We start from the raw sequence: 26,473 nt of genomic DNA, 5'->3' as shown, positions 1-26,473 counted from the left end.
GGATTAATGTTCTTGCTTTACCTTCATCAATATGTGTAGGATCAGGCTGGTGACAATCTTCATTTAATTAGCAAGTGTCTGACAAGTCGGTGATCTTTAATAAGAAGAGACGCTTTGTGCACAACGCAGATTAGATACAACAGTAAGGGGACATCTCAACAAAGCTTTAGTACAGCATTACTAGGAATAAAAACTCCATTGGTACCGCAAGGCTTTACTGTAGCTGCGTTATTCTGCTGAAATAGAGTTTCAATGAATTGGTTAGTTGGTCAGCTAAAGGAAACAGCAGCTACATGATGTATTTGATTACGGAATGAATACATTTTTCAAGAATAATTTGGTTCCACCTTTTTAAATGTGACATTTAACTGTGGTGGGTTGACCTAATTAATAAATTAGTCTGGGTTCGTATTTGTGGAAGAAATAAGCAGTGTAATACAATTTTTGTACCCCGGATTGGAAATGTTATTTCGATCTCTCTGTCTTTACATACAAACTGAAAGATTGACATTAAAGTTGACTTTGACATGCCTTGATATTTGGGAGCCTTTAATTGACACTTTTTCTGACATTTTAAAGACTGAAAACAGAACAATAATGTATTGTTTTAGTGCTTGTGCCTGAGTGACCTAAAACCTCCTCACACGTCATACGTCTCCACCCTAACAAGTGTTTGACCTTCCAATGTATTCTCCCTCCCTGCCCAATCCTGAATCTACCCTCTCCCCTTTGCTTTCGTGAGATTGTGAAACTTCCTTTTTTGGGCTGTCCAGCTCACCAGATGTTTCCTGAGTCCACTGTGTTCATACCTCACTGCCCTCCCCAGCAGTGAAAAACAAGGGAAGGACAGAGAGAGGGGATCTGTCATTTAGTGAAGCCAAGCACAGAGAGATACCTGGATACCTTTTCTGTGTGTGCCTCTCAGCTACAGCGACCGGGATTGACTTTGCCTGCAATGACATTAGAACTCACCTGGGCAGCATACACAGAAACACAAATACACAATTTTTTTGGCTCTACACTTTACTCTTTTTCAGAGTAGTTAGAGCTCAGAGGCAGGAGCCCTACTGTTTTTTTTCTCTGGTGTGCAGCCTGTAGTAGGTCGCCGACGATGTCGTGGGACTGTGGCCTGAAGTACATGTTCTCCGCATCCCCTGCACTGCAGCCGGGCAGCATGTGTATCCTGCATGATAAGGAGGACCTGTCCCGACTGGAGATGGTCCAGAGACTGGCCAAGGATGGCTGCCGCTTCCTGCAGAACCACAGCAAGGGTCCGGAGAGGACAAGTGAGGTGAGATACACAACAATCCTGCTGCATTCAGAATGTACCTTTCTCATGTATAGCTATCTTTGGCTTTGTTACCGTGAGAAAAATCCGACAAACTGCTTATCTTCTTAGTCCTCTTAATGTCATTATTATTAACACTGAATTAGCATGCTTCACCCTTAAATATTCCGTGACATCATCCCTTTTTACTTAGTGTGGTGTTTATGCTGCTGTTCTGTGAGCATCCCAAGGATCGTTTCTCACACTCCCTGCAGTGTTCCATCCATCAAACCACTTTCAATTTGTTGTCTGTTTTTATTGGCCTCCATACATTCCTATAGTGTCTCTGCTTTCTCAGAAGATGTATGTTGTCATTAAGATTCTCTCCAGACTACAAAAATCCTTTATTCAAATGAATATACCAAAAAAAAGTCTCCAGTCTACTGCAATAAACTGTATATAGAATACTTCATTACAGAATATTGCATAGTGGATTGTGTTCATATGCATACAATTGACTCACCAGATGCACTGTATCCATTCAATTCAACATTGGCTTGGCCTTTCACAGTTGCAATGTCATTACAGACACTTTACACACTTTTAGAGTGCAAGTTGTCTCTTATCAGTATGGCAGCATCCTTGAAAACGTAAGTTCAGGTACTGAATGTTCAGTTCAGCCTGCACAGTTTAAAAAAAACATTACATCATCTGCCAGTTGGCTGCCTAGGACACTTGTGATTGGCTGACCTCAGGGTGGGCTCAGCTTCTCCCTTCCTGCCAGCTGTGTGCTGTGCTGAACTGAGCAACAATGGCAGGAAAAGTTGACGCAAGTTGCCAGACCACCATGCCAAGACATTGTGTGGATTTAGGGTGGATTCCAGTACATTGGGTCTCTGACCTTTCCACAAGGCTAGATCTTCTTATCAATGTTCTTATTGCATTATAGCAACCTTTTGTTTAGACTTACAGTAGGCACTGCCAATCTGCATATGATCAAATGCTAGTGCTACATAATACAACAATCTGATTTACCTTTTTTGTTTTAGAAACATGTATTGTGCCAAGTTTTTCATACTGTGAATACAAAGTAGTACACCAATGACATGTGTGAGTCACTTATGTAATGTTAGTGGTAATGGCCAGATAAGCTGACTTTTAATACTTGACATCAAATAGAAATATTTAGATGATGTGAGAGTATATCCTGGTGTTTCTAGATTATAAAATGGTTTAAAGTAATCCAATGATGCTACAATGCATATACTGTAAAACATGTGACTCATATAAATATCTAAACCCAGACCTTAAAGAGCTTAGAAGTCAGTTAATCCCAGCTGGTGGAAAGAGGGATGCTTAATATACGGTAGACTGCACAACTGTTAAAATGTGTGAGAGATTCTGGCTCAGGAACATCATGATTGTTACGCTATGTCCTTAAATATGAAAAAAGAACATGCATCTATTCATTATTAATTTTGCTGCAAAATCCCGTTGGGTTTAAATGTTAAAGATACCAGTTTTGACTTTAGGAATCGCTTGTTCTTTTCTCATATTAAATTACCACTGTATTCAATTATTCAGGGGTAGTTACTGGAGTTGTGCGTGATCATCTGTTGCACAATTTTCTTACACCCAACATAACATTACTTTTCTTTGCTCTATCCATACAGTATGATTAGAATATACAGCTACTCTTCCATTCATGAAGCCTCAAAAAGCTTATGTTTACATATTTTACATAACATGGACATACAATTGTTTACAATATTTCATCAAAGCTAAACACAGGAATTTCTGCTACCGGTAATTATAATTGGAGATAATGAACTGCGTCTGCATCAAAGGCTCCTTTGAAAACAACGCTGATGTATGCATCTTTTGTCCTCCTCATATTCCCATTCTGTATGATCCACGCTATTCCTTGAGTCAGATTTTGTACAAATCTGCGCCCTGTCTGAAGTGATGACTTCCAGTGCCGCAGCAGCATTGAGACGTGCAGACAGAAAGTTTCCCTCTAGCCAGCGGTACAGTATGCATCTGGAACCCTGAAAGAGACAAACCGTTTGGCGGGACATGACTTTGTGCAGAAGCCTGATAAGTAGTGTTTACTCTTCAGCTGACGGTGTCCATGTTGGGAGGACTTTGGTGGTGAATGTGATTCGAGGTCACCTCCAGGCTAATGTGAGAACGCTGTAGCCTGGCACTTTATCTCATTATAAGCATCCACTCTAGAAGCCTGATTATGTTTTTTTGCTGGGACACTGGTAACCACAAAGCCTAGAGCGGACTGAGCAGTGGCCTGATCAATAATTCATTGTCAGGAAAGGTTTGTTTGCTGTTTGACCCGTAAACAGTTCACTGAGACACTGCTGTTAATTATACTGTAGGAAATAATTCAACTTGCTTTGATGTCGCACTTAGTCAGACAAACACAGCGGGCTTTGATGAAACTATAAGAACACACTGTGAACGTCACATTGTGATAAAGATAAAACCACCAATGTGTTTTCTAAAGAACCAGGAAGCTAATCAGCGCAGGCTTTCCTTTCTGGGAATGCTCTAGTTCTGTGATTTCGGTCATGCCCCTAACTTTACATCATACTGATCCTGTGACAGGGCATTACCGCCTTTGGCAAGGATACACAGGATACTCCTATCAGTACATGAAAGTACTTTCACAAGTGCATCTCATATTAACATAACATTAATTGAATTGAATTCATAAGTTGTCACATTAGCAGACATTTAAACTTACATCATAAATCACAGCACTTAAAAAACTGCCGGCACATATTTACATAAATGGTTCTTCCTGAGGCTTTGAAAACCTCTCTTCTGTTTAAAGAGGCCACTGGGGGACTATAATATTAATGTTAAAAATTGGTCTACTCAGTGATGTACACAGTTAAGAAATGATAGTTGTTTGCGTGCATGTTTTGTCAATGCATTTGTCTGTGTATGTATTTATATATGCATGTCCACAGATCCCAGATAAGTGTTAATGTGCCGGGAAGTCATGCTTGGCTAAAGGGTCCTGTGTGCTTCTCTGCGAAAGGCAATTAGGGCAGAAAACTGCAACCACTTTCAGTCTGTCTGCCCGGCTAATTGCACAGAGGCTTGTGTTGCATTGACTGATGGCCAAAGAGAGTGGGGGTGAAGGGGGGGTTAGCTGAGGAAGGATGCATGTGCGTGCACCATACAGTGAACTCCTCATTAAGACCAATATCTCTGATCCAGACCCTCGACTGTCAAGCAGCTACCAGCCATCTCTATACTTCAAAGATGCTGCAAAAACAATCTTTCTAATTGTGTGCTTAAAGAAAGTTATATTTAAACGAGTATGTTGAAATATTAGTCAAAGTCTAGGGTAACCAGTGTTGCATCAACATATCAAACAAACATTATGATTAGGGGACATTGTGTGATTAACAGAGAAAGAAAGTGACAGTGTGAAACAGGGTGGCAACATGATGATGATGATGATGATGATGATACATTTATCATTTATTGCACTGCATGGTGGTTCAAGACCAACTGTGTTGAAACTCACCTCTTAGCCTCAAACTATACGTGGATTAATGGATGAGTCGACTGACAGAAACATATTGACAACCATTTTCATGGTCAAATAATATTTTTTCCTTATTCATCATTATTTTCTAAACTAAACATTTTTGGTTATTTTGACTTTTGGTCAAATAAAACAACACGCTGAAAACATAACAGGCTATGTTATGTGCTCTCCATTTTCGTACGTTTCCAAGACTCAGCAATAATTAATTAATTAAATTAATTGAAAACATTATCTGCAGATGAATAAATAATGAAAACAGTCGGTAGTTGCTGCCCTGCTCTAAACCAGTGTTACCAGAGTTTAACCCTTTGACAGCTGGACACAGATTGTCTCTGGACACCACCCATGATTTAATAGGCTTTTGGTATTTGTAATTAAAATGTGTGCGAGTCTTTTATGTAAATCCCTGAATGGGCTCCGCCGATAAGGATTGAATAATGATTTATGGAAATTCTCTTTCATTTACAGTGCAGGGCTTTGACAGAGTATTATGATGGAAATCAGTGGTGATTTGTGTGAGTGGGAGAAAAAACAGGGGAATCTCCTTGGTGATAACACACTCCCTCACCTCTTCTCTCTCTGACCAGCCCCAGAGTGACGAGGCAGTCCGCGTGTGTCTGAGGGAGAGGGGCCGCGATGTGCTGGTTCTCCAGAGAATATCGTCAGAGCAGCCAACCCTCTCTGCATCGGCGAGGGGAGGGGGGAGAGAGGAGGCGAGGAACAGGAGGTAAGCCTCTCCAGTCCCCTCCCTCCCTCCCTCTCTCACTATCTGTTTCTCTCCCTCAACACTCTCCCTCTCATCAGTCTCTCTCTCCGTCACTGTGGATCACACACTCACTCACACAGGCATGCTTACACCACAACTCCCAACACATAAATGACTACATTAAATCTGTATAAGTGAGCAGCATGGGACTGTGAGGCAGAGCTCCGCTGGCTGCCTCCCATTCAAAGTCATCCACAAGCTTTTCCAGCCGTGAACACACCGGGAGACCTCAGAGTGTTTGAAGGTTCACACAGCATTGGACTCCGGGCTGTGGCAGCTGCAGGTGGATGGATGGATGGGTGAAAGGGGCACGCAGCAGTAACCACTGCAACATTGCCTGTGTGAGGGCACCGGGACTCGGCAAGGATGGGATCTCGGCCACAGACCCCGAACCTGCGGCAGGAGGAGGGCAGGCTGCTGCACGCTGCCCTGGTCGAGCAGGAGGAGGACGAGGATGATGACGAGGAAGGTTCTGAGGAGAGCAGCAACGACAGCACCAGCCGGGCAGAGCCGCTAACAATGCCCACCTTCGACGTCCCCTACTTCCGATACATAGACGATGAGGGGACGGAGGGAGAGGAGGAATGGAGCAGCAGCCGCTCTCTGTCCTCCATCGACGAGGACTCTTCCACTGACTCTGTTGTGTCTGACAGGTTCGTGGTGGTCTCAGGGACCCCAGAGAAGATCCTGGAGCACTTGCTGAATGACCTGACACTAGAAGAAGACCAGGGGACATCCCAGGGCAAAGAGTCAGGTGAGCATGCAAGTCCTTTTTCTCATTATTGTTGTCCTTACTGTGTTTCGTCACATTTCTTCTTGTTTTTTAGAGAGCAGAAATAAAAAAAGGAGTGGTTCAACAACTTTTTGATTATAATGTATCATTGATAAATGTATGTGTTTCCCCAGGTCCAATGATATTTCTGTTTGTTAGACATATCGAAGAGAAAAGACATGCATGACTTTCCATTTCACTCTCTCCCCTCTTCATCCCTCTCTCTCGCAGAGGAGCTGGGACAGCAGCCCCCTCAGGGCAATAACAGTGGGTTAATCATGTGCTATCAGTCCCAGAATGGCAAGTTTAAGCGATTTAAAAGCCTATAACAGAGATAAACGTTGCTCATATCCTTTGAGTAATGCCGAATCAGACTGTCAAATGCAGTCGAGCCTCACAGCGGCGACAAATGAACACATTTCCTCTCATCCCAGCAGGTACATGATAATGTGACACTGTTGCCAAGGCAGAGGAGACTCAGCTGATTGAGCTGGAAAGATTGTCAGAGGAGAAATTATGATTGAGAGTCGCACCACAGTAGGACTAGCAGAGGGAAAAAACCCTAAAGGGAAGTGAGAAACATGTATGTTGGAGAAAAGGGGGAACGAGGAGTGAAGAAAAAGGAGATGCAGATTTTTTATTGAAAATGGTCACTGACGATCTCTTACCGAGATTGAGGCAGCCTAACCCAGTACCAGAGATCATTACTCATTCTGATGAGGAAGTGAATGAAATTGATCTAAATGTCCTCTGGGGAGAAGGGCCTGCAGCTGGAGGACGGCGCATTTTACATGCAAGGGAGATTTATGTTATATGTTGAATTGCATTTTTATCGCTATAATTCAGTCTTTTATACTGATATACAGTAGAGATGCAAAGACTTGCTCACTAATCAGTTATGCAATCGACAGAAAATCTTTTTAACAAGCTATTGTATTCATGCCAAAGAATTGCATCAAATGCCGTTTTCAGCCTCTCAAATATTGGGATATCCTGCTTTTCTTTGTTTTATATCATATTCAAGTGGATATCTTCTGCTTTTGAACCGGCAGAACAAGACATTAAACACATTACATTCCGCTTTCAGAAACTAGGATGGACTTGAAACTACTTTGTAGACCAGTCGATTAATTTAGAAAATAATGGTTAGAGTATTTGATGATGAAAGTAATTGTTATATGCAGCCTTAATATAAAGTAAGACATGCAAGTAAATAAATGAGCGGGCAGGGGGGTAAGAACTCCCTTTTTTAATGTAGTACGCATTTTCACTGTAAGCTTTGTGTCCAGCAGGTAGTGTGTAGTTGATGAATCATTCACCATTAGCTCACATTGCAGAAAGTGTATTCAAATGAAGAATCCATGGGGAGCTGCTGACCAGGGCAGGAAGCTGAGTGATATCCCAGGGTCAAAGAGCAGGAGACCTGAGGAGGAGAAGGAATGAACTGAGTCCCGAACAGCAATTGATCTGCACTCAGTGAGGTTTAATAGTCTGACTTCGTGCTGGCCTTGGTTCTTTCTCTCTCTTTCTCTCTCTCTCTGGTAACACTGAAGCTCTGTATGCTCTAGTCAGTGCTACTGCTACGTGTGCCCTTGGAGATTCAGCGCACCAGACCTAGATACCATGAGATTCCTTGATTTCATCAAAAAGAGATTTATTTCAACATCTACAAAGCTGCCGTATCTCCAGAGAGAGCGTGCAGCAACATGACTGATGGCTGCAGTAGGTTATTGATGTCGTTTATGACTTACATGCTGTACAGCACATTAGAAAGCCAATTTCAGCTCATCATGGTAGCACATGCTCAGCTTCGTACTCACCATTAACACACAATGCAGGTGAGGTTTCTGCAGGAGAAGGCACTTTTCTGGAAGCACCACAGGCATGTTTGAGGAGAAGCAAACCTCAGTAGGCTACACAGTGTAGGGCTCTTACAGTATAGTGTTTCCTTATGTGGGCTAGCATTGTGGGTAGCATCCAGTGTTTCATTCTTCCCTGTGCCCAACCTCTCAGTGCAGCTATTGATTCTTGCTGAGCACAGAATCTACACAGTGCCAGCTCTGAATAACATATTTGTGTGTTTAATGAGAGGATATGCCAGCTCTTTTACTGCTGCACCGTGCGCAGAGATGTTGATGCTTTATTTTATTTGTTTAGGGAAGAAAACATTGCATTAAATGAGCAGGTATAATATTAGCATTTCTAGATGCAGACTATCCTCAAGATTTAAGGCTTTTACATCAATCGGATGTCTTCTGGTGCTGACTGGGCCATTAAGTGACACATTAACATGCTTATTTCAAAGGATGCAATGATCAATTTTACGAGCACTTATTGTAATGCAAAAAAGATTGGCAGGTAGATTGACAGTTTGATTGATTTTACAGGAGATTGGCAAGCTAAATCAATGAGTCCATTTTGCAATTCTTTGGAAAATTATACTAAATGTATTTTTGCTTGAGTAGAAGCATGATTCTGTGTTATATATGAACTAGTACAGACTTCTAAACAGCAGTGAGGAATAGGATTCAGATGTCTCTACAGCCCCAACTGATGCTAACTGAAACAAAAATGGAGAGATGTTTAGTGGTTACAAATCAGCCAAACAGACCATTACATGCTATTTATAAAGCACAATTCATGCATAAAGGTTTTTGGGTCAACACATCTTCTGCCAAACTGTTTGGATTGAAAATACTCCTCGGGAAATCCCCTGATTTTTCTGCTGTGTTCACAAGAAGAAATGACTAGGATGTGAGATTAAATATTTATTCTGTGTTTCCAACTTCAAAAAACTTGCACTGTTCAGCCTGGGGAGTGGTATGTAAAGTGTTTCAGTCTAGATAGCTTGGAGAAAATACACGTGTGTGTGTGTGTGTGTGTGTGTGTGTGTGTGTGTGTGTGTGTGTGTGTGTGTGTGTGTGTGTGTGTGTGTGTGTGTGTGTGTGTGTGTGTGTGTGTGTGTGTGTGTGTGTGTGTGTGTGTGTGTGTGTGTGTGTGTGTGTGTGTGTGTGTGTGTGTGTGAGTGTGATGAGAGGGCTACAGGCGTCACTTCCTCCGTTGCCTGAGGAAGGCCACGGTCGTATCTGCTACAGTTCACTGTCAGATAGACCAGCGGTTCCCAAACTTTTTCTGTCAGGCCCCCCCTTTGGAGATAAAAAAAAAGTCGGGCCTCCCCAACACAAGTCAGGCTCAGTGGCGGTGCCAGAGATTTGTTTTGGGGGTGCTGTGGGGTAGCTTGACGCTTCATAGAGGGTGCTCAAACATTTAGGGTTTCCCATTAATGTACCGGTCGCTACAGTGGAATTTTCTACTGCAACAATCCCCACGCAAATACACGGTGTACCCGCGACTGTTACAATGAGGGCTCGATAATCAGCTCACGGCATATAGGTGTAAGCAGGGGTAAAGTGCTATTTTTATAGGTGGTGTGTGGACCTTACATAGGGGGGTCCGGGGACAAGCTCCCCCGGGAAGATTTATTTTTAAATATTGAAGTTTAAAGCATCAATCTGGTGCACTTTGAGAGCAAAATGAAGAGATCTATGGATACATCTCTCAACACCCATATGATACAGAACTGTAAGCAGATTTACTTTTTCTTTATGGATATTTTACAAATCACTCTTTTAAACTTTATTCTTTTTTTACTCTCATATAGTATTTCATACCTGTTTTTAATTTATTCTCTTATTTTTGTATAACTATAATGATCATATGAACGTGTACTTCGGAAATAATTGTTTACATTAATGGTGAACAAAACGTTTGAGACCCACTGAGATATAACTGAGAGACAAAATGGCTCGTTTCACACACACACACAGAGCCGTGCTTTAATGAAACAGAGACCCAGACGTAATAGTACTGTACTGTATCATATTATTTTCGAATCAATAATTTTTCAAATTATGATTTTTCTTTTTTTTAATGTTTTTTTTTTTTTTTCAACCATTTTTTCTCCGTGGTCTGTCATGCCTCTTACAGGCCTGGCATATGTACTACAGCGTCTCCAGCGCTTTCGAGCGGTCTTGTGTGAACGGACATGTTTCTGGTGCCTGTTGCGTGTGGACGGAAGACTTTTTTGATAACGATTTGCGTTATCGTCCTCGTGTGGCTCCAGCTTTAAGCTTTGGGTGGGCTAGTTTATCACCTCCAGACTTCCATTATTGTTGATCTCGCTGTCACCTCACGGACCCAGCTGTGTTTCGCACACAATCAGTGTGGTCCTCTCGGGTTAAAGTTTATCTGCTGAGATAACATTATAATGTTATCTGCTGAGATAACATTATAATGTTATCTGCTGAGATAACATTATAATGTTTGCTAAAGTGGCTACAATGCCATTCTAATATTATGCCTCTTTCCACTGCAGATAGTGCTATCTAGTGTTCATACAATGATTGTGTCTTTGTGTAATAGGTATCCGGTGTTTGCGTTCAAGCACAAATCATTTTTTTGTTATACTAAGATATGCAATCTTTAGCTGAGCCGCTGTCAAATGTACTTGTTTAAAAGCTGAATTTAGATAAAAGATCTGCAAACTGCGCCAAATAAATTCAATGTAATTCATATTTAAAGGGACCTATTATGCAAAATCCACTTTTTCATGTCTTTTATACACAAACATGCATCCCCTCTGTGTAAAGACATTCTGGAAGTTTCAGGAAAAAAGATTCTCTCTTTTTGTCCTGATCCATTTATATAAAAACCTGTCTGAAAATGAGCTGATCAAATGTTGGCCACTTAGTGATGTCATAACGATTTTTTGGCTTGTGTAACCATTAGCCAATCACCAACCAAGGTAACACCCCCAACCTTATCACCTGAATCTCCTCCTAGAGCACCAGTGTGTTCTTTTTAACCAAATATCTCTCAGAGGGGCGTGGCTCCTTATTTTCATCTGAATATAACAGACAGAGAATCAGCACTTTTGAAACAGGACTGAAACAGAGGGGATTGTGTGTGTGTGTGTGTGTGTGTGTGTGTGTGTGTGTGTGTGTGTGTGTGTGTGTGTGTGTGTGTGTGTGTGTGTGTGTGTGTGTGTGTGTGTGTGTGTGTGTGTGTGTGTGTGTGTGTGTGTGTGTGTGTGTGTGTGTGTGTGGTTGGATGGCTGGTCTTTTGCATGTTGTTTTTCTGGCTTTTGTGTTAAGGTGGGTTACTGTATTCTTTATGGGAGCTACATATGTATGAGTGTGTAACCTCTCATAAGCATTGAGTGAAGCATCCACAGCTGCTCTGCGCGGATTAGCATACTGATGTCAGCGAGTTCTGTGGACCAGAACGTACACAAAGGCCCTGGGAAGCCAGTGTGAAATTAAAGGGGAGAATATACAATTCTGGATATGAGGCACACTTACACAAGGGTTGAGAGGACGTTGGTCTTAATAGGATTTGCAAAGCTTTTTTGCTTGTGGTCGGCATCATGTCTTGGACTTAGTCTTTGAATTCACGCCTTGACTTCGAGTGTTTTTGCAATTTATGAAATTCATTTTTACAGTTTCTTATAATGCCAAATTATTTCATTTTATTAAGAGATTCTGGGATTCTGTCTTTGTTTATCAAGGTTAAACAAATTAAGTGTTTTGATGATGTAAACTATGAATGCATTTCATGTTATTTAAGGGGAGCTGGTGGTCTACTTGGCCTGCTTTGATGTAATCCTTTTACAGAAACACTTTCCCATGTGTAACCTTGGGAAGAAGCTCATAAGGATACAGTGGTTGCTTGTAAACACATTAGGATAATGGTCAAGCAATATCGGATGCTTTTTTTTCTGGTTGCAAGATAATCAGAAAGAAAACATACTGTACACTTCATTAGAGGTCGAAGAGAGTCAACTGGCACGTTATTGGCTTATCTTTTCTGATACAGCTTGCAATGACGAATGTGTGAGATTGAAGATAAGGCCAGTAAGGCTTGTTTGAACTTGTTGGCCCAAAAATAGAACAGAGGAACCCTTAGTGGTTTCAGCACATGCAATTATTTAAGACTGACAACGTAGAATAATGTGCCAGTCTCTCACATTATCCTCACCTCTGAAATGGCTCTGCTTAGTGCTTATTAACTGGTATTTGACTGCAAAAAGGGAGCTCTACTTCTAGTATTAGTGGAGTGAAGAACTGGTGCAAAGTCACTCAGCTCAATTAAAAGTACAGACATACTGTATGTGCGAACATTAATCATACAGTTGTCAAGGTCACTGGTGTATTTGCCCACCAGCATCCTCTCACAAACCTAAAGAGGCTGTGTGTGCGTTGGATTTAGTCAATATACAGTATATCTATAAATCAAGTTATATTATTAGAAAATAAGGCTGAATAATTAATGGGATGAAATATTGTGGCGCTGCATATATGTATCTGCGATAAAAAAAAGAATTGTTACTGAAAACATGAATATTGATGCAGAAATGATCATTCCCTTCGATATTGTGAATCATATCCCAATTACCATACAAGTCATATATTTGATATCACATATAATCGTATATTTCTTTCCAAAATGTTCACAAACCTGGAATTTGTTGTCAATTGTCAATAACGTGTTTCTCCTTACAGATACGCTACTGGATGATTTTCTGCTGACCTACCCAGTGTTCATGTCAACCAGTGATTTATGTCAAGCTCTGCTGGGACAATATCCTTAAAAACACGGGCATTACAGAAACATTATTACTAATATCGACACATAATAACCTTCTTTTGTGAATGCTAAAGGCAGACGTAGGTGTTTTATACAAAAACACGACTGCTTTATTGAGTCAAAGCTACTCCACTACACTCAGCTGTGTTCACACTCCGCCACCTGTCCTTATACAAACACACACATGCTTCACTGTATGCTGCATTTGACCAGCAAATAGATCTCGCTCTCCATCTGTGCTGAAGCCTTAACTGAATCCCACCTATTGCACCAAGCGCCACAGAGGGAAGGAGGACAGGAAGGAGGCTGTGGAGAGGAAACAGAAAGTCCTTCACCTGGTGTCACAGTGGATGGCCCTTTGCAGAGACTTCCTGAGGGACGACGAGCATGTCAAGCTGTTCATGAAGGTAGGAAATATAATGTTCAGAAAGGAAAAGGATGGAAACTGGGTGTGTTGATATTGGAGAAATTAAAATTGACATTTCCTTCCAGACTTTGTATCGTTACGTGTTGGATGATCTCTATGAGCACCCATCCCTGGAGAAGGATGTGAGGGAACTGCAGAAACTGTACCAGCTGCACCGCACACAGTGAGTGACCTTATGATAACCTTCTTTCATATTTTAGGTCATGACACACAGGGTGATTCCATACATACTAAGCAAAGACCATCGCATACTGTACAGAAGCACCTTTGATAAAAGAATCGCAGACAAAATTGCTTTTAAATGGGGTAAATTAGACAGAATGAACAAAACAACAAGGGTAGAATGACATAATATAATCAATGCAAAGGAGATGGAAACTAAGACCCACTTGATAATATAACAACAACATATATTAAAAAGATGAAATAGAATACATAGAGCGCATTTCAAAAGTATAATGCAGTACTGATGTGTGAATCATGCACCTATACATCAATAAACTTTCCAGCACCATCAAAAGAGCTCCATTCTCTTCTACTGTGTTCTTATCTTTTCTTTGTTACATCAATGGCAGAGATTTACATTTTCAAGACGAAATCTCAGAAAGTATTTTCGCCTCAAGTGTGCTCTCTACCCTTCGGTCTCTAAGGCTATAAATAAACACAACAGAACCTACTTTTCCCAACCGACACAGACTCACCATCGCTTGTGATAACATCGAATTAAACATTTTGCATCTCAATGTATTCCCTTTGCTGCAACCTCACTGTGTGTCTGATCTGTGTCAGGCACAACCCAAAGTCACAGTCCAGAAAAGTATCAGAAAAGTTATAGCTATTTAAAAGCTAAAGTGAAGAGAGCTTTCCTGATATCTAAAGGTAGTGTGTCCTATAGTGTTGGGGCAAAATCACTCTGTGTAAGTAATCTATAAAATGGAAAAACTGATACATGTATTGATATCTGGTCTGGGTGTGTTAAAACTGTGGTTATGACTGTTGAAGGTCTGAAAAGAAGCAGAGACACTCGCTGGTCTCTGAGTGCAAAGAAAGAGCTGCTTCTCTGCTTGGTGCCTTTATTTAGCCTCTCATCAATGAATGCATTCAGAGGCTTGAGACTAATTTCAATTTTCTGGGTTGTTATGCACAGAAATATGAAGGTCACAGGGCTTTTTGTCATTAATCTCTCAAATTGAGGAAATACAGACATTTTGAGAATGAATGACATGCTCCTTGAAATGTGTCACTTGCCATGAAAAGAAGGATGTTCAACTACTCATTAACTGGACACAATTGTAGCTATACAACCCCAAATTCATATACATGTAAAATACCTACTGCACTGATCAAATGCGAACATAACTTAAAACATCCTCATCATTAACGTCCACACTTAGATTTATTTTTGTTCTGACAGCCGGCAAACCCTGGCCTCATGTCTCCTTGTATAAAAAGGGTTACAATAAGTTCAGTATACATATTTTCAATACTGAACAAAAAAGTATCTTGGATAAAAAAAAAAGGCTCAGTATCTGCAAATACACTGAGTATAGGTTTTGCTTGCTATCATGACACATTTTGACACCAATTGTGTCATTGATCGCTCGGATTTAGTGTTTTTTAACACTTGACTTTTCCTTGTTATTTAACCAGTACATACAATTGTACTCAAGCGTTTACACAACCACAAAATAATAAATCTGTGTCAAAGAGATAATAGCAATCACCACAAACGTGTAAGCTGAAGCCCTACTGTAGCTTATTACATCGACCCTTCTCTCAGTGCAACAAAGCCACACACTTACTGTATGTCAGTGAATCTTAAACATGCGTGTGTACATGCGCACATGGACTCAAGCTTACTTATATGTTTGTATTTGCATACACACACATATACAGTACGCACAATGATGCACTATACAAGTTATATATTGACCATTGCATTGGACAAGGAGTCAGCTTATTTTACATTCAGTATTGTATGTGTGTATTATTGATGTGCTGTATATTAAAAATAGCCATAGCTCAAACTTATTTAGTTGAGTCTTGAATATTGATTCTGTTTTTCGTTTGTTAAAGTGAAGCTGTTTCTTTAAATTAGAATTTAATAACAATAGGCATCACATTTCTCTTTGACATGTTTCAGTGTAAGCAACCCCCTGTCAGCAGACACATTGCCACACCCGTGTCCCCCTTCCCCTCCCTCAGCCACAGCCTCCAATCAGATCTCCTCCCTGGGGGATGCTCCGACCTGCCGCCCATTAGAACAGCACAGATAATCACCCTGACTCTGCGCCTAGTTTATTCATGTTTATATGCAGGGGGATTCTCAACACCCACTCCTTTAAAGAAGGGACTTTGTGAGGGTTTTAGCAACTGACATAATCTACTATTTATGAGCTTTTGACAATCAGGCTCACTCCGGGGGAGGGGGGCTAGGATCTCTGCTTTGTGACAATCTGCTGCCAAGCGAAAAAGCTAAAAGGTGTATTTTTTTTATGGAAAGAAGATTCATTCAGCACTTTGATCGCAGAAACTTCTATCAGGCCTTTGTGTGAAGCTAAAATCACACGTTTCTGAAAGCTTAGGTTGTTCTCTCTCGTTCTTTGACGGTATATTTCACAGAGCTCACTTTTTTTAGAGTAGCAAAAGAGTCAATTTGATCACAAGCTCTGTTTTGACAATTCAGTGGGAATCAGGTTTTTCATTAGTGCAGGCCTGCTGCTAGCCGGAGAGGGGGGATCCCTCAGGGCAGGCTTTGTGCCAACATGCCTATTGTGATGCTGAGCCCAGTGAAAGCAGAGGGATGCTAATGGCTACGGGCCTATCCATCTTGCTAGTCGGGTCTGACTGATGACAATACTGTAAGGTGATTAAACGAAGGGGTCACAAGGGAAGGTCTACAATCTAATCTCATGTTGAAACTCATCTTGAATAATGGACTGAACACTGCAAATGAGTATATGTGTAGCTACATTCATTTGACCTTGATTAAAGACTGGTGAAGTGGTGTTGTTGTACTTCTATAAAACAGGAAAAAAATAGTTATTTTACTGATTTATTTGTCTTTCTTTTCCAGTACGGTGGATAACTATTCCCCTCAAAGAAAGGTGAGTGAAAATATCTCATGACACCTCTTTACGACATATTTAAGACAGAAATCATTGTATTAAAGAAAGCAGGCCGACCATTCATACTCGATAGGGTGTTGGAGCTATTGTCGTTCCATTTCCTGCTTTACACATTGTTTTATAGTTCTAGCGAAATGCCCGCAATGTTCCCAGGCAATATGACTGCATGTCAAAATCCACGGATTTCCTTTCTTTTTAGAGCAAAGCACTTTTCCACCAATCGAGCCTAAAAGAGAACAGGCTCCAGTCCAGAGGAACACAGAGGGAGAACAAGGAAGGTAAGTCGTAAAACACGTTGTTTCTTCACATTCTTCCCAGCATACGTTGATTCCAAATCTGTCGAGACATTTAGACTGAACAGTAGAACAATAGACGCTTTCTAAGAAAGGGACACAACGTTTCTGAAATGAAATTCCTGACTGATGACTTGTGAGTTTCTTTTGTAGTAATTCATTGCTTATTTTAAAGGCCAGGTTCACCCAAATAAAATAAAGAAAAAGTCCCCTTTTAATACAATCTAGCCATGCAGACAGTTTGACTTTATCTGCTGATGAATTCTCTTTCTTAGAGGTTTCTGCTTCTGGATAATCCAGACCTCTCTTTGAATACATTTTCATTTAAACTGCTTTCGACCAAAGAAATTGTCCCCACTGACCCTTTTCCTTCATCAAGATAAATCTATTGAGTATGCTTGGTCTATCCTAGTAATGCCAGCCCTCTCCAGTTGAGTGGTTACACTGGAGTAGTGGAGTCGGTGCTTTGCTAAAGGTCACCTTATCAATAAGAGGCAGCCCTGTTAGATCCTTTCCTTCCTGACGGCAGAAGGTGACTTCATTAATTGTAATTTCTTTCTGGCTGAAGGTGTCCTGATAAATTGTTTTTAAAAAATATCTTTAAGATGTTTCTGCATTATAAGGAAGTCTTGTGTCTTTGTGTCATAATCTAGTTTCAAAATGTTATTATTTAGAAAACCTGATGCCATTTAGTATTACGTGCAGCATCTGATTGAGTTCATGCCTAAATATATAATGAAACTGTGATGGATTTTGTGTGTAACTATTATGTTTCTGTTTCTTTTAGTGAACTGCCAGCGGAGTTTAGCCTTGTAAAGCTTTTACAGTCACACAATCAGAATCTCAGCTAACACAACATCTATAAACGCCTTAAATGTAAAACAAATTGCTCATACATAACTGTAACCACAAGAGGAAATGCGTTACCAAAGAGGCCATATGTAGCAAAAATACTGTGAACAACACTACGTTTAAAAAGGACCATTAGCCTGATTTAGTAATGCTGAGTCCAAATCAACACAAATGATTCTTCCTCTTTGATGAATGCAGTATGCTTTTAGGTTTTATAGCCTTTCTCAAATGTTCTCTCTGTTACAGTGCTGTGTCACGTGTATATCACCATGGACTCGTTCCTGAGTATGAGGGCCCACGGCGGGGTGGTGGCCCAGGAGCTGCTTCAGGCCGTGGCAGAGAGGATGGACGTCCCATTCGGGGAACTGGTGCTGGTGGCTGTCACTTACAATGGGGGTAAATACTATTCTAACCAACCAGCATATTGCACAACACAGACTTACTATGGCCATTACAATGCTTTATATACACTAACTTACACAACGGTGTCAATCTGATCAGGAAGGGAGAATTTGCATATGTCAACATTGTTTTCAATATTTATACACATATAGTTTCCAGCAATAATTACCATCAGTGTACAATTCAGTACAAAATAGATAAAAATAGGTAATTCTAAAAATCCTTATTATTACATATCCAGGGTTCTTACGGTCATTAAAAACCTGGAAAAGTCATGGAAATTCAAAATGCAAATTCCAGGTCCTGGAAAAGTTATGAAAATATATATTTTAGTTAATCGCCGAAATAGTAATACTATAATGATAATAAATACTGTATCATATAGTAATGAAACGTAAAATGGCATTTAACTTTCGAGGTGTTTTGCTGGTGAGAGATTTTAGTTGCTTTAGCCTGTAGAAGCTAGTAAGCCTTGATTTGTTTTAGATACGCACATCATGTTTCAGGCTGACCTTATTTTCCTGTTCCATGTTAAAATAAACCATTTTCAGTGGTACCGCTGAGAAACAGAATTTTTTTTGGTCATGAAAATTAGGTAAAGGTCATGGAGAAGTCATGGAAAATCATTGGTGAAAAAGTGTATGAACCCTGCATATCTTATTGGAGTTGACTATAAGTAAATAGGCTTGTTTGAGACGCGTTGCGGCTCCCCTCGAAAGTAGACGAGAATAGCTGATCGCAGCCGGGGGAGGTCTCAAAAAGCTCGCCTGAAGTCGGACAGCTCCGAGTCGGCTTCTTCTTCTTCTTCTTCTTTTACTTCTTCGCCTTCTTCTTCTCTCGGTTTTTTGGCGGATTGCAAACCACTTTAAGGTGCATACCGCCACCTCCGGAGTCGGCTTGACTCGGTTTGCATTATAAAGAATGCACACATGTGTTTAATCATTAATGTCAGATATGTACTAAGTAAATACATTTGTTCCTGCTCAAGATTAGATTCAACTCTATTGTTATTGCACAGATTACAGGTACTGAGACAACGAAATGCAGTTTAGCTTCCAACCAGGAGTGCAACAAGCAGTAAAGTGAAAAGTAATGTACACAATCTACAGAATAAAATATAGAATGAATTGAATGATGAATAAACAGTGAGGGGTATGAATACACTAGATATACACAGCAGCCTGTGAGCAGTATGAACAGTGTGTATGAATATGCTAAGATATATAAAAGTATGAAAACGGTAAGCAGTGCAAGTATAGTATAACATATATAGATATTAATTTCATGATGATAAACATTGTGGAACAATGATGAAAAATGTGAATGGAAGTGGCGACGTAAAACTGACACAAACCAACAACAAACTTTTGCCGAGCCAATGGAGAGCTTCATCAGCAGCACGGGGTAAAAACCACCATTGAGAGCTCAGCTCGAGATACCAGCGAGTCGTTTCCCATCAAGCATTTCGCCTCCGCAGCCCGTGGAGAGGAACTGCAGCGCCTCGCCTCGCCTCGCTCTCAAGGCTGCGGGCGTCTTTGTCCCGCGAGATTTCAACGTCTCATGTGAGCGAGCCTCCGGAGCAAGTCGGACAAAATGACTAACCATCATGCAACGCACGAGCAAGACGTTGATCGAAATTGCGCAGGTCTGCGCAGGTCTCGCTTGTCTCAAACAAGCCTAATGTTTCTTAAGACAAATTTGTGGTATTACGAAAGATTTTCAAAATAATTCATGCTTGAGTTTTTATTCCTATATTGAATCTGAAGATTGTAGTTAATAGAGCTGGCATTGATGTCTTCCCTATGACAACAGTTAAAATAAATAATCATTACAGTACAGTATCATAATATCAGTTTCTGTTATCAGGGACTGAAGTGGCTGGCCCCCTCAGAGTGTATTCTGACACAGTGACTCTTATCTCTCGCCACTGCCTGACAGATTTTGAATAGTCTTCTGCTCTTTGTGATACGTCTGTCCCCTGCAGGGAGGCTCCTGCTGCAGCCTCAGGACAGAGTCTTCTCTGATTCACTACGGCCAGTGGGGAGGCTGCATGTGTGCAGGAAGGACCTGGGTGAAGTCCTGGTAAGAATGTCACTGCAATGTGATGGAAACCTCTGACGCAATGGAGACGAAACTCAGAGGGTCACAGGGAGAGGCAAACACTGATGGTTTATTATGGAGTTACGGCCGGAGAATTTGACAAGACAGGTGCTGCCGCCACGAAGTGACACAGCGGTTGCCAAACCAGAAAAGAAGGGCCTCTAGATGTCCCTGAACATAAACATTCTCTCATTGCGGCTTGTGCTCAGTCATAAACTGGCAACAACAATGAGCCCAAGCTGCCCCTCCTTAAGAGAGATGGCAGCAATACCCAAGGCCGTAGACCTATGCCATGGGAAAAGAGATAGTGAAAGGAGAAAACAATGAACTGTGTCAAAGGTTGAATACCTAAGCAAATGATTCCCCAAATATTATGACATAGACAATACTGTACAAAATCTGTGGAGCTAATTTATACACATTAATACATCAGCTCAGAAGCAGCAAATGACATAATTTGCAGAGGTTAGAAGTTTCAAGACTCCATTGCCTGATATTGTTGGATATTTCCCCCCCCCTCAGAACCCGTTCACTGACAACTCAGAGCTCCAACAGAGGACGGCACGCATGCTCAGTTTAAACACGTGGGACGTGGCTGTCGCTCTCACCAACTTTGACTGGACCATCTTTGCCTCAATACACGAGGTTTGTCCCACAAGTTGAATACTCGTGCCTGAATTGCTGCCTTTTAACCCATAACAACCCACCGTGACACAGGTATCACGTGACATTTAAATGTTCTGGAAAGTTCCTTATACAGCTTTAGCCTTTATTTTATCTCATGAAGTCACGTGACACACACTGACACACTGGTGGGTCATGGGCCAGGTCATTTGATTTTGTGTTTCCATAACAACATGTCCAAGTGCCAGACTAACACATGTGACAGAACTAGCTACATTTCAAAAGCTTATTTTTTGTTGCTAAAGGTCAAATTCAAGTCATTTAAGAATTAAAATGCTTACATAACATGTCCTTTATTACATTTAACCTGTTGTGGAAACATGTCTTGATCAAATTGATATGAAACAACATTTGATAAACATCGCTGTGACACTGATGTCACATCGAGACTCAACCGTGGCTTGCTCTGCCTCATGATATTGTTCCTTTACAGCAAGAACTGGTGTATTTCACCTTCAGTCGCCAGAGCAGCAGCAGCCACACGGTGGCGCTGGAGCTGCTGCTGCAGCGCTGCAATGAGGTCCAGCTGTGGGTGATGACCGAGGTGCTGCTGTGCCCAACACTCTGCAAACGGGTCCAACTCATCAAGAAGTTCATCAAGATCGCTGCTCAGTAAGTAGCTGTTCTCACATCCTTCTGCAAGACTTATTGATTGTGAGTCACACACACTGTTGGCCATTCCTTCTCTAAGCCTTGCATGGGGATGCTGCCCCCTCCTGTGGCAGATCAATGAACTGCATTGGCTTTGGTTGCTCTGCAGGACACTGAACTGTGCGCTCCATTGATCTTTTATAGCTGTGAAGCACAGAGGAACCTCAACTGTTTCTTCGCCATTATAATGGGCCTGACCACTGCAGCTGTTAGCCGCCTCAGTCAGACATGGGAGGTAAAGATGTGTCTTTTTTACTTCTTTGTTCATCTGTGCCAGCTTTTATGAGAAGAACGTCTGAACACAAATCATGTTATTTTCTCTACAGAAGATGCCTGGCAAATTCAAAAAGCTGTTTACAGAACTGGAGACAGTTACAGTAAGTGTAATTCATGGTACTCTGTGTGACACCACACTGTATATATATCTGTTTTGAAATGAATAAGCATTGATATGCATTCACTGCACTAGGGAATACAACCCTGTGCTTCAGTGTGTATGAAGTAAAACAAACAGATGTTTTTTCATTTCAGAACAGCGGGTGTTTTAGATGATTATTAGTCACTTGTGCTGCCATAACTCAGATAACAAAGCATGCATGCACAGGCATACACACTCCTCCCTAGAGGATTACACTCATTCGTTTTGAAAATGTTTTCAGGATCCCTCGCTGAACCACAAGGCCTACAGGGACTCCTTCAAGAAGATGAAGGCTCCAAAGATCCCCTTCCCTCCCCTGCTACTGAAAGGTACGCTTATTATTCTGTCACATTATTACACACGCCTCTGAGAGGAGAGCTCTGTGAAGTATCTCCATCAGGCAGGTTTGACATGTAGAAACAAACCGATATTTCACATCAAATACCTGTTGATGAAAACTAACAAAAGACTTTCCTTTTTTAGATATTACGTTCATTCACGAAGGCAACAAGACGTTTCATGATAACCTGGTTAATTTTGAAAAGCTGGTGAGTTCAAACCCTTCATAGCAATTCATGTTCCTGCAATGAAAACATCAGGCAGTGCTGAATTTGTAATGTCTAACGGAGCGGTGTTTATCTTATTTCCAGCACATGATCGCAGAGACAGTGCGACTCATCCGGCAGTGTCAGAAAGATCCCATGGGTCAGTATTCTCATCACTCATTCCTCAATTTAGGGTGTGAAATCTAACAATATTTTTGACGTTTACTTTGTAACTATTACAAATCTATGTTGTAGATTCATTCTTTTGAAGGCAAATCTGTGCACAACATCTGTTAGCTTTGAAATAAACTGTCCTCATATAGTTAAAATCAAATAAATACTCTTTACCATGATGTTCACAATCATCACATTTTGATTTAAACATCATTTGGGCAGTATTTATGATCCACAACATTTCATAAGGGGAAATAAAAGTTGGTTCCAATGGCCCTTTCACAGAATTTGATGCAATTTGTTCCCAGGCCATCAATACTATGACATCATTATGTTTAAACGCTACCCTGGCTTGGAGCTAAACCATTTCCTGTCCCTCCAGGTAACGGCATCACCCAGAAGAGCAGCACAGAAGTGCGAGCGTACATCGACGACCTGCATATCATCGACAATCAGCAGACTCTGTTTGAACTGTCTCACAGGCTGGAGCCCCGTGCTTAGAGAGCAGCTCTCACTGCACCCCCCCCCCCCCCCCCCCCCCACCCCCCCACTGTGACAGCCACACTGTTGGATTGCCAAGGAACGATTTATCGCTGTCTCATCTATCTCTCAGGACTCAGTCAGCAATCAGAGGCCGCTCAGTCAGGAGAGTGACACCACAGATGGGACTACGCAGAAACAGAAGCATCTTAGGTTAAATGCACACGTGTTTGCATAGATCCATAACAGTGTCAGTGATTCAAAACGCCTGAAAGCACGGCCAGCAGATCTTCTTCAACTAAACTGCCTGGAAGACATCTGTAGGTCTAGATCCATGTGTCGAAAGGTCGAAACCAAACCTGCTGCTATTACTTTAGTTCTTACAGGCACAAGTTGGCTGAGCTGTTCTCAGAATGATACAACAGCTCCCCCTAGTGGAGAAGCAGCAGGCTGCAATAACAGCACAGTTGAAGATGGAAGTGCTTCCCAACTGCTAAAAAAAACACAGAACATGAAGGTGCAAACAAAAGGTGTTGAGTTTGACTTAAAGGTCCACTTAGTAGCCTTTTAACCACACAAATCACATCAGAAGTGATTGAGATGCAGGTTCACTCATCATGACACTGGACATCTTTTTGTATTTTTCACCATTTAAAGATCTGGCAGCGACAGTTTGTTTTATCCGAGACAACCAAAGAGTATCTCAGTCCAATATTGTACACACACACTTCTGTTTTCTTCAGACAGGATCCAGATGTTCTCTTTGCCAGATGCAGGACATGCATCAGTAATGAATCAGTACACTGTATGCACAACAAGCTGAATCAAGAGGACAGATTTAGGGAAAATGATTGTTAAATATTTGACATTTTCATATATTATTTTCATTATGTATTTTTACAGAATTCCCTTACCATATATTTTTTATCGTTGAACCAGAGTGTATGAGGTGGGGCAACTCGGATGGTTTTAGAACAGTGAATTAGATAAGAATACCAAATGTATTTCTCTGATATGGGAAAAGCTTTGTGTCCTGTCTGTGAGACATAATCACGTACAGTATGTTATTGCTAAATACCATTAAAAACGCCTGTTTAAAGTGATGCTAATTGCATAAGGATCTCCATCTAGATGAGCTGTGGACAATCAGTTATAAATGAAGCAGCAGACTCATACTGACATGTGTCCGTATTGGTCTTTAAAGTTCAGGTTAAAACACAACATAGTGCACATTGCAACCCAGACAGTGTTTGATTTGTTGAGATTTTGAGATATCCGCTCTAGCTGTATGGTACAAAGAGATTAGCATTTGAAAAGCTCAGCAACAATCTTTAAGAAACATTAAAGACAACCCACAATACAAAGTTTTCTGTTTTCATTAAATGCTACAGAGCTGCAGCTTACAATATCTCATTTATCCTCAGTAGATGTAAGGTTGAAAATTGTAAGGGATAAATAAGTTTCCTTGTGTTTCTGGGTTTAACTGTCAGTGAAGTAAAGAGCAATAGAGTGGTGCAGGGGTGACGTATTTACCCGGAAATAAGCTGCGCATGGGTTCCCTTAACAAAAAAAGCAATGGGATTTCTCCATAGCATTTTATGAAAATAGCTCGAAATAAGATCTGTGGAAAACGAACAGGTCTGTTAGATAAATGCACGTTTTGTTCAGCCGGATAATATCCACATGTCTATCTTACTTTTATAATTTTCGAATCATAGATCTAATCGCCAGAAGCAAAATGCTAACGTTATGCTATAACGAACTACAGCAGGGTCGCTGCTTCAACGTCACGCCAACTTAAGATCGATTTTCAAAAATACAGACTCAAAATTGTACAAGTTGAAGCTTTTGTTTTAACAGTTTGCAAAAGCGCATGTACTTGCTTTCAAGCAGACCAGAGCAAACAAACTTAGCGGGAGTGTTTGCGTGTTCGGTGTAATGGTGACGTACAACGTCCTCGACAACTTCCATAGTCCTATTCAGCCAATCGTTAACAACCATCGTGTTTCAGACACGTACATTCTTCAAAAATCACCAGTGGGGTCACTGCTGATGTATTCAATGTTGTAGAACAAAACGTGATACGTCTCTTAAATGTGTGTCAACCTGCCACAGACCTTATTTCGAGCTACTTTCCAAAATCCTATGGAGAAATCCCATTGACTCTGAGACGAGGGAACCGGAAGTGGTAAAATCATGGGTAAAATGCTAACTCACTTCCGGGTTTTAGGACTCGTCACTGCACCACTCTATAGAAAAACAAACACTACAGCACCTTCTGGACAAAAACAGTAGAAAATAGAAGCCATTTGCTTATGTACAGTGTGTAGTAAAACTACTGTAAACATCTGTACAATGTGTAGTAATACTACTGTCTACTCCTGTACATTGTTTAGTAAGACTACAGTATACACTTGTACAATGTGTAGTTTTAGAAGATACTGTACGCTATTTATTCTCTAGATCGGTCACCTGAAAATTCTCTTTCGTCCTGAAGTTAGGCCGTTTTAAGTAGGCGTTGTGAAGTGTGTAGATGGCATTTTTTTAAATCTTGAAATAGTATTTTAATTGTTGGATTTTAAAGCCCACAGTTAAAATGGAGAGACAATTGGTTTAGCAGTATCTATGTTACTTTACATTTAATTTGTATCATTAGTTTGATTTGATTTTTACTGTATATATGTTGAAATTCTGGATACAGATATTTATTTATTTCAGAATTATTTATTTGTTCTATAGATATGACTTCAACTTCTTTGGTTTGATTTTGTGTTTTTTGTACGCACCGTTTTGGCTGGTCTGCATGATATGGTAAGCCATGGAGGGACCACCATTGTGAACTGTGCATGCAATAAAATATTTTTCCTCATCATGACTGGTTATTTTGAAAGATATATATTGACATGAATAAGGTGGTGACACTCAAACAGGCACAAAGCACTTTCTAACTCTTACTCTAGCAATGCTCTGATTAATACATACAATGTAAAAAGTAAATGTCAGCAGTGAATAATAGCAAGGTCATGATACAAAGTGTATCTAAGAAACCACAAACAGCTGATTTTGTGATAACCCCATGAAAAGAAGGGTCATTACATATGCTATGTGCACAGATACACTGGCAGAAAGCGTTGATAAATACATAGGCCTAGTTGTTATTGCTATGTGTTTCAAGCGTGCCACAGATTATATTCAAATATTTCCTTCTCTTCAACGGTTCTTATCTTTTATTCTTTATTAAACCTTAAATGAGTTCACCTGCACTCCACCTGAGTCTTTGCTGCCTCTCTGT

At 40.8% G+C, this 26,473-nt stretch overlaps 1 protein-coding gene across 1 annotated transcript; it reads left to right on the top strand.

Moving 5' to 3' along the window:
* On the top strand, window positions 1-26,050 carry LOC307013607 (rap guanine nucleotide exchange factor 5-like). Its single transcript, XM_079641043.1, has 18 exons — window positions 1-1,291; window positions 5,432-5,571; window positions 6,264-6,364; window positions 12,943-13,021; window positions 13,290-13,434; window positions 13,520-13,617; window positions 16,531-16,561; window positions 16,782-16,860; window positions 17,974-18,123; window positions 20,114-20,211; window positions 20,752-20,874; window positions 21,347-21,525; window positions 21,709-21,799; window positions 21,891-21,941; window positions 22,224-22,311; window positions 22,466-22,530; window positions 22,633-22,687; window positions 23,084-26,050. Exons 1-18 carry the CDS (start codon window positions 1,112-1,114, stop codon window positions 23,200-23,202), a joined length of 1,872 nt encoding a protein of 623 aa, XP_079497169.1. The 5' UTR covers window positions 1-1,111; the 3' UTR covers window positions 23,203-26,050.
* The last annotated feature ends 423 nt before the right edge of the window (window positions 26,051-26,473 follow it).

This window comes from Notothenia rossii (assembly GCF_949606895.1).
Source record: "Notothenia rossii genome assembly, chromosome: 7".
Taxonomy (NCBI): Eukaryota; Metazoa; Chordata; class Actinopteri; order Perciformes; family Nototheniidae; genus Notothenia; species Notothenia rossii.
This window is presented reverse-complemented; position numbering and strand designations above follow the sequence as displayed.